General features: G+C 48.7%; 1 protein-coding gene across 1 annotated transcript in view; it reads left to right on the top strand.

Annotated features, from left to right (window-relative positions):
* The first annotated feature begins 401 nt into the window (after window positions 1-401).
* CUNH3orf70 (chromosome unknown C3orf70 homolog) overlaps window positions 402-9,238 on the top strand; it is a 48,895-nt gene continuing 40,058 nt past the window's right edge. The window contains exon 1 of the mRNA XM_056122033.1: window positions 402-600. Within this exon, the coding sequence (XP_055978008.1) occupies window positions 402-600 (199 nt within the window). The remainder of the gene's footprint in view (window positions 601-9,238) is intronic.

The raw sequence follows: 9,238 nt of genomic DNA, 5'->3' as shown, positions 1-9,238 counted from the left end.
GAGCTTGCGAGGGGGCGGGACCGGCTCCAGATCCTGAGGGAGAGTGCGAGGGGGCGGGGCCGGCCGCAGGGCTCGGGGCCGGGCTCGCGGGCGCGCGCAGGCGCGGCGGCGCGCGGGGCGGGCTCGCGGGCGCTCGCAGGGGCGGCGGCGCGCGGGGCGGCCGCGCGGGCGGCAGGAAGGCGGCGGCGGCGGCGGGCTCGGCGCTCGGCGCTCGGCGCTCGGCTCCGTCCTCCCGCGCTCCCGGCGGCCGCGGCCCCCGGGACGGCGGCTCCTCTCGCGCGCCAGGGCCCCGCCGCCGACCCGCCGCCGCGCCCTCCTTCGTGCCCGCGCCGCGCCGCGCCCGACGCCGCTTCCCCGCGGGCTCCCGCCTCGCGGCGGCGACGACTCCGGAACCAGCGGACATGAGTGAAGCGGCGGCGGCGGCGGCGCCCGAGCGGGGCTGGAAGAGCGAGAAAGTGGACGAGGCTCAGGCCCTGGCGCGGAGTTGCGCCGCCCGCCGGCCCGACTTCCAGCCGTGCGACGGGCTGTCCATCTGTGCCACGCACAGCCACGGCAAGTGCTTCAAGCTGCACTGGTGCTGTCACCTGGGCTGGTGCCACTGTAAGTCGCGGCGGCGCGTCCGGCGCGGGCCGGGGACTCGGGGCGCCTCAGTCGGGGCTGCGCGACGCGGCGGCCCCGGGGTGGTGGCGGGGGGGGAGGGATCCCCGCCGGGCTTGGGCCCCGGGGGCGGAGGGGGATCTCGGGGGCCGCCCCCCACCCCGGCCCCTTCCCCGCCTTCTTTCTCTTCTCCCCGCGCCGGTGGGAAGGAGAAACGGTCCCTCAGAGTGCCGTGTCCCCCGCTCGCAAAAACGCTCCTCGGCTCGCTCCTCCTGCCCCTCCCGGGCTGCTGAGGGAGGGCAGGAGCGCTCCGAGGTGCCGCCGGGCTCGCTGTCTGGCATCCAGGTTGCAGGACGCGCTCCGAGTGGGAGGGGCTGCTCCCAAGAAGTTGCTGGGGACACTTTGGAAGGACCCCCTCCCCCCCCCCCGAGTTCCCGCGCGCACCCCCCACCCCCACCCCGGACCCCAGTGTAGGAGACTCTGAGAAATGAAGGACGGATCCTGATGGAAACTGAGCATCAGGGAGCGGAAACCAGTTTGGGAAAAGCCCCAACGAAAACGCTCTAGGCCGTCCCCCTGTTCCGTCTTGAGTTTGAAAACGAACGCAACCGAAGTAGCCGTCTCGATGAGAAATGCCACGATTCGATCAGCCCCTCCCCCGGCCATCCGGCCCGCCATCCCCGATGAAGGATCGATTTCTTTTTAGGAATCTCTCCGGTGCGCCGTTTCCACACAGCCTTGTAACAGAGGGTTTCCGGAGTGTGTCAGAAGGACACGGATCCCAGAAGTGATCTTAAGTTGAAATCATTGCATCCTCGTTGGAGAAAAATGGCTCCCCGCGAGAGATGCAGGAGCTAAGAAATCCTTATCTGACGTTAATTGAATGGAATAGATTGCATTCTGTTCAGTTTGTGATTTAAAAGGGGAGTGAATTCTGGCCTTTTTTTTTTTTCACCTGCACAAGGCACATTGAGCAGTGTTGAGTTTTTGGGTGTAACGCTCAGTTTCTTCCTTTCCCTCCCTTTCTATCTCTCCTTCTCTCCTCTCTCTTTCTCTCGGTTCTCTCTCTCACTCTCCCTCCCTCCCTCTCCCCCCTCCCTTTCTCTCTCTCCCTCTCTCATCCTCTGTGGAGATCTGCTCCCAGTCACACAGCAGAGCTTGGGCTGGGGGGCGGGGGGGGGGGGCGGGGGGGAGGGAAGGACGGACAGGTTTCCAAGTTGGAAGTGGCGGTTGCAGGAAACCTGGGATGCTGAAGTGCAGAGGTGGGGGGCTGTCTCGTCCACCTCTGGTGGGAAGGAGAGTGTCACCGGAAGCGGGCTAGGTTACAGCCAGTCCGGTTCAGTCCTGAGGGACTTATGCCAGCAGTTTCCCCTCAGAGCACAGCCCTGCTGGGGGGGGGGGGGGGGGAGGCGGGGGGAACCTTGTTGTCTTCCCAGCTGCCTCTTCAGGAGACAGCCTCCACTCTTAATAGACTCTTCCTTATATGGAGCTGAAAGCAGTTACTTTCTAACTTCTTTCAGTTGGTTCTATTTCTACCTTATGAAATCATATAGAACAGCCTATTTTTTTTGTTATTTTTTGGGGGGGGATTGTTTGTTTGGGGGTCACACCCAACTATGCTCAGAGCATACTCCTAGCTGTGTCCTCAGGGCTCACTCTTGGCAGACTCAGGGGACCTTACAGGGTGCCTGGGATGGAACTCCGGTTGGCCGCATACAAGGCCAGCGCCCTACCTGCTGTACTATTGCTCCAGCCCCCTTATCTTTTTTCTGCGTCCTGGGTGATTCAGCTCTTACAAGCATTTCTCATGGACAAAGTTGATCTTCTCTGTCACCTCAGCCACTGTCCCCGTTGGTCTGAAGTAGGTTGGCAGTTCATGGTCACTGAATGGCTGCATGAGGGTAGTCATCATTTTCCTTTCAAGGAATTTGTCTTATTTATACGTCTTTATTTCTTCCTGCCTTTCCTTTTATAGAAGAATATCCAGGCTCCTTAGCATCCTGATTCTGAGCGGGTATGAGCCACTCTAATAGTGAGCCTGGAGGCTGTGGCCCCTCAGCTGGCTCAGAAGGTATCCCTGGCGGAGTCCGAGTTGAGCAGGACTTCTGGCTCTGGGTGTGAGATGTTACTGCTGATACAGCTACTTGCATCACACTAGGCTTGTTTGTGTGTGTGTGTGTGTGTGTGTATATTTATATAGTGTGTGTGTGTATTGGGGCCACACTTGGTGATTCTCAGGGGTTACTCCTGGCTTCACACTCAGGAATTACCCCTGGCAGTGCTTGGGGGACCACGTGGGATGCCAAGGATCGAATAGGGGTTGGACATGTGCAAGGCAAGCACCCTACCTGCCGTAATATCTTTCTAACCCTATCACAGTAGGCTTTCTGATAGCCACGCCATACTGAGTTTGTGTCAGAGTGAATTTAGCTTGTTGTCCACCAGAGCTGTATAGCCTCTGTTTGGTTGGTTTGTTTTCCATTGGTGGCAGTTAAGTCACACTGCATACCCATCCGTAACATACACAATCCTGTCCTGTCCTGTTCTCCCATTGTTCATCGATTTGCTCGAGTGGGCTCAGTAACGTCTCCATTGGAGACTTTGTTGTTACTGTGTTTGGCATATTGAATACATCACAGGTAGCTTGCCAGGCTCTGCTGTGCAGGCGAGATACTCTCGGTAGCTTGGTGGGCTCTCCGAGAGGGGTGAAGGAATTGAACTCTGGTCGGCCATGTTGGCCGCGTGCAAGGCAAATGCCCTACTGCTGTGCTATCGCTCCAGCCCAACATACACAATAAAAAATATATATATATACATGTATATATAGATATGTATATATTTGAACACAGGCACTGACTTATATGTAAATAGTTTTTTCCGATTAAATTTTATTTTATTAGAATTAGCTGATTTTTGTGGCTTTTAATTGTGATTTTATATCTTAGCTTTTTTGTAATAATGTTAAAACCCCCATAGTTTGTTGTCGATCTGATACTGGCGATCAACAGTAGTATATTAACCTTCTACATCTTTATTCACTTTACTTGATATCAAGGTTGACTAGGAGAAAGCCCCAGATAGAGTCCTCAGTCATGCCTAAGGCACTGCTGCCCTTTTCGGCTGATAGCAAGTTACTAAGGAGCACTTAAGGTCTTTCAGACAATTACCCATTTTATCCACATAAGCATAATGAGAACCTGGTCAAATACCTTGTTGAACATCCTGTTTTTATTGTTTTTAGCTTTTGAGCTACACTTGTCGATATTCAGGGCTTACACCTGGCTCTGTTCAGAGAACACCCCAGGCAGTGCATATGGGGTGTCAGGGATCAAACTGAGGTCAGCTGCTGGCAAGGCTAGGGCCTTACTGGTTGTAGTAACTCTCCGGACCCATCAGACACCATTTTTACTGCTCCTTTGTTGATGTATCATCTATCTATAAACATATTCTCTTGGGGAAAAAATTATGGGGCTAGAGCAATAGTATAGTGGATAGAACACGTGCCTTACATGTGACTGACTGGGGTTTGATCCCCGGCACCCCATATGGTTCCCTGAGCACCACCAGGAATGATCTTGAGGGCAGAGATGGGAGTAAACCCTGAGTACTGCTGGGTGTGGCCCCAAAACAAAGAACATCAAAAATAAATGAAGTGGGTATAATTCAGGTTGGTTCCACAATGCTTACCGTTTTCTAAGGTGAGTAGAAGCTATTATTTTCCAATAAAGAATCTGAATTTAGAAAAGGAATGGCATCTAAGAGACTGGATTATTGGCAGTTGGCTCTTTTTCTTTTTTTCACCCCCTTGTCGCTGCTGTAATGTGGGCCCCTCTGGGTGCTGCTGGGGAACTCCAGGGCCGTAGGATTATGTTCAGCAGTGCTCTGGGGACTGTGCGATGCCAAGAATTGATCCCAGGGTTCAGCCCTGTGCTCTATGTGAGCCACATCTGCAAACCTCCTCCTCTCTCTTCTCCCTTCTCTTCTCTTTTTCATTATTATTATTATTTTTAAAGAAACGCCTTTATTTTTATTTACTTATTTTGCTTTTTGGGTCACACCCGGCGATGCACAGGGTTTATTTCTGGCTCATGCACTCAGGAATTACTCCTGGCAGCGCTTGGAGGACCATATGGGATGCTGGGAATCGAACCCGGGTTGGCTGCGTGCAAGGCAAACGCCCTACCAACTGTGCTATCACTCCAGCCCCTCTTTTTCATTTTTTTTTTTAGGGAATCTAGCAACTGTGCTCAGGAGACAGGCCATTGCCTGTGATGGGCCAGGTGCTCCAGGTGGCAGTTTATTACTTAGATAAGAAAATTCTTCCCTTCCTCTTCCCTTTCCTTTCCCTTTCCCTTCCCTTTCTCCTTCCCTTTTTACTTTCTTTCCTTCCCCTTCCTTCCTTTCCATCCCCTTCCCCTTCTCCTTCCATTCCCTTCCTCCTCCCACTACCCTTCCCTTCTCCCCCTCCCCTTCCCCTCTCCCTTCCTTCCCTTCCCTTGTTGCCATGACACTTGGTTGTGTTGCTTGCTCAGTGAGTTGCAGTGATCTGGAATCACACACTGTGGTGCATGCACACATGCTAGCTGGGGGTCTTGCATTTGTATTGTGCTGTGCTTGTCCAGCGTTGTGGTGGTTTTTTTTCTTTTTTTTTTTTTAACACATGCTTGTGTTGGGGAGCATGAGCTGTGTACTTGCTGTCTTTCAGTTGTGGTGCTTGCTGGGGGTTGTGCTTTGGTTGTGCTTGCACACACCTGGCTTGTGCTGGAGATTGTACTGTGTTATGAGGGATGAGGGTGGCTGCGGGAGTGGTGCCAGATGGCAGAGCTGGCAGGACCTAGGACTGTGTTAGCGAATCTGGGTGGTACCAGTGATGGAGTTCAGAACTGGCAAGTGAGCATCATCCACCAAACCTCTCCTTCCTTGAAATTTACCTGGGTATCAATTCCTTCTGCCCCCTTTTTAACCCCCTGATTCCCTCCCCTCACCAAAAAAAAAAAAAATTGAGTTGACACACTTGAGTTCTGTATTCTTTTTGGTATTCACAAACATCACAGAATCTGTAAGCAGAATTCCTTTCATTCTATATAATGTGTATATTGAGTAACTTCTCTTTAAGGAACATTATTATGCAAATGAGGAATAGAGCTGAATTATGCCCTTTAAATAGAGTATAGGATATGAATCATGCCTGTGTTTTGTTTTGTGGCTACTCCCAGTGTGCCCTGGGTCGGCTCCCAGCTTGGTGCTGGAGTTCTGCGTTTGTCCCTGACAGTGCTTGGGGGTGGGGAGACTGTGTTGCAGTTCCTGTAGGCAAAACTCATGGTTCAGTGCTTTGAACTATCTCCCCAGTCCCTTGGTTTTAAAACAAAAACCATCATTTCTTTAAAATTACAAATGATGGAGGGTGTGGTGTTGGAATGTTGTATGCATGAAACCCTATCATTAACAGTATTGTAAACCATGGTGCTTCAGATAAAATAAAATGGAAAAGTATATAGTGAAAAAGTCATTAGTTTGTTCATTAAATCAGACAATACCAAACGAGAACTGCCTTGAAACTTGATTAAAAAAAAAAAACTTAGAGCAAAGGAAGTTTATACTTGTTATTAAACTTGTGAATTCATGACCTTATAAATGAAAAGATTGAAAAATATATGTACACAAAAGACATGAACAATATATATTGATGCCATTGTCACTGTCACTGTCCTCCCGTTGTTCATGGATTTGCTCGAGTGGGCCCAGTAACATTATGAGACTTGTTACTGTGTTTGGCGTATCAAATACATCACAGGTAGCTTGCCAGGTTTTGCCGTGCAGGCGAGATACTCTCCGAGAGGGGCGGAGGAATCGAACTCGGGTCGGCCATGTTGGCTGCGTGCAAGGCAAACACCCTACCCGCTGTGCTGTCGCTCCAGCCCATTGATAGATTGATAGATAAAGTGTTTCATATATGCATTATTTAAAGAAATAGTTTCTTTGGGGAATGGCAGATTGTGAGCACTGTCTAGAAGGAAACTAATCTGTTGGTGTCGATGTCAAAGATCTGTTACTGCAATGAAAGGATTATATGGCCCTGAATATGAACCTGCCTCCCCTCCGCCCCCCCTGCCCAAGGAATGGTGCTGCTTTGAATTAATGAGTCAAGGAGTCTAAAGGAATTTTGAGAGACAAAGACATAGCTTAGCTAGGGAAGAAGAATTGGAACCATATACAGATATTATGAAGCAGATTTTGTGATGGATATTTTGAAAAAGTATAAAATTATATATTGGGATAAAGAGAGAAAAATGAGAAGGGAGTCTCCCTTGTATACAGCTGACCCTGCTTCAATCCTTGGCACCCGTTATGGGCCCCTGAGCCCTACCAGGAATGATCCTCAAGTACAGAACCAGGAGACCAAGAGCACCCCCTGGTGAGACCCAAAAACCAGAAAAAAAAATGAAAAGGAACATGTTAGTGAAGAATGGTTAAAAAAGATGGAAAGTCTGGAGTTCCTGTTTTTTTTTTTTTCGGTGGGGGGTCACACCTGGCGTTGCACAGGGGTTACTCCTGACTCATGCTCAGTGCTGGGTGGGGGGGCGGAGGACTATATGGAATGCTGGGAATTGAATCCAGGTGGGCGTCGTACAAGGCAAATGCCCTACCTGCTGTGCTGTCGCTTCAGCCTCTGGAGTTCCTGTTGATTAGAAGCACTAGCATAGGGGCCAGAGAGATAGTAAGGCGGCCAAGGTGCTTAACTTGCACAAGTCTGACGCAGGTTTGATCCCCAGCCCTCCGAATGGTCCCTGAGCACTACCAGGGGTGATCTTGGAGTATAGAGCCAGGAGTAAACCCAGAACACAGTTGAGTATCTTCCATTACCCCCCCTCCCCCCAAAAAAGGCATTGTCATTATAGTGATAACAATGGCAGTGAAACCATTAAGGGGGATTATCTTGGTATTAGTGTAGAGAATAGATTGAGGAAATTTGTGCAACAAAATCATATCATGGAAACAGAATAGCTTAAATTGGGTCCAGAGAGGAAGAAGATAATTTTAAAGGTTAGCTCTTGGGCTTCTAGAATTTTGTCTTATGCAGCAGCTTGGACGGATGGTGGGACCATTCATTCATTAACAGCTTTCAGATTCTGGGGAAAAATTCTGCTTAGTTGATCATAAATTATGAACCCAGGAAGATTATGAATCATCTTTGGGTTTATTCAATTTTAGCTGCCTTGTTTTCACATGTTAATGTTGGCTATTGGATAGAGGCACTCGGTGAATCTGAGGATCTGATTCACAGAGACCTTTCCTAGAGATAATGTGGAAGACACAAGTCACTCACTAACCTACAGGTTGCAGATGTAGCCTTGATGAGACATGAGATTGCTTAGAGAGAGTTGGTAGTATGAGAAAGGAAGAGAGCCATTCTGCTTTCCCTTCAGAACAATAACAGTTTTGATTGCATGGAGATGAACTGGCAGACAAGTCAAGAAAAGATCAGCAGAGAAGGAAAATCTGGAGTCTGGTGTTGCAGAAGTGATGGGAAATGAGTATTTTAAGAAAATATGAAAATGAGATCAGTTTTTGGATTAACTAGGTGTTGTGCAATATACAAGTAGTGATTTTTTTTTTATTACTAAAGAAGTAGGTGAAAGGTTTTAGTCCTATGAACAGTGTCTATAGGAAGATTAGTCAAAGCTATTTAAGACACAATTCTTCAGGGTAGGAAGAGAAAAATAGAACATCAGGAACTGAAAATTAGGACTAGAGATAATAATTCATGTTTATCGAGTGATTATTTTGTGCCAGAGAAAGCCTATTATATTGAGCTCTTTATAGTCAATTATGTCATTATGTCCACTTAACAGTTGGGAAAAAAAGCTTGGGGAAGTTAAGTACTTTCCCCATGTGCACACAGCTATGAAGGAATAGAGCTTGGATTTGGATTCAGGTCTCTCTGACTCCAGGGACCTAGACTCTTAAGCGCCATTGGTACGATAAAGCAATTAAAAATTAATGGGCAAAATCAAGAGTTCTTTTTTTCTCTCCATTAAAGCCAATGATGGGGAAAGTTTTAAAGAAATGGGTAGCAAATTGTCTGATTTGCAATAGTGAAACTGTGAAGAATGAGAACTGTAAAGAGGTCCTTGAATGTGCTCGGGATGGAAATCCGAGTGAAGGGTTAAGGAAGAACAAGTGGTTAGAAGGTTAGATGGGGGTGGAAGTGGGGGAGTGTACATGTATAATGTAGGTGCCACCAGCAGAACTGAGTTGGTTTAATAAAATCACATAATAGACAAGCTCAGTGTTCTGCAGAAGACATCTTAAAAGATGTCTGTCTCTTTCAGGTTGAAAGCAGGAAGAGTGGGACTTGATGCAGTCTAATGCGTGGTATTAACATATCTAAAGAAAGACTCTCACAGCCAGGTGGATGGACAGCATGGAAATGGGGAAAAACTGGAGTCAGAGAAGCAGAATTTGAAAGTGTTTTTTGGAGCTGTTCAGAGGGGCTGAGACACTGCTCAAAGGCTTGAATATGTGTCCCTGGGACAGGACCAACCCAGCAGACATTTGGTTTTATTTTTATTTATTTATTTGAAATAGAAAGGTTTATTGGAAAGTAAATGGGACCAGCCAGGGAGGAACTTATTATAGG

Source organism: Sorex fumeus, unplaced genomic scaffold, assembly GCF_029834395.1.
Source record: "Sorex fumeus unplaced genomic scaffold, SorFum_2.1 ptg000044l, whole genome shotgun sequence".
NCBI classification, from domain to species: domain Eukaryota; kingdom Metazoa; phylum Chordata; class Mammalia; order Eulipotyphla; family Soricidae; genus Sorex; species Sorex fumeus.
Note: the sequence above shows the minus strand (reverse complement) of the source record. Positions and strands in the feature narration are given on the sequence as shown.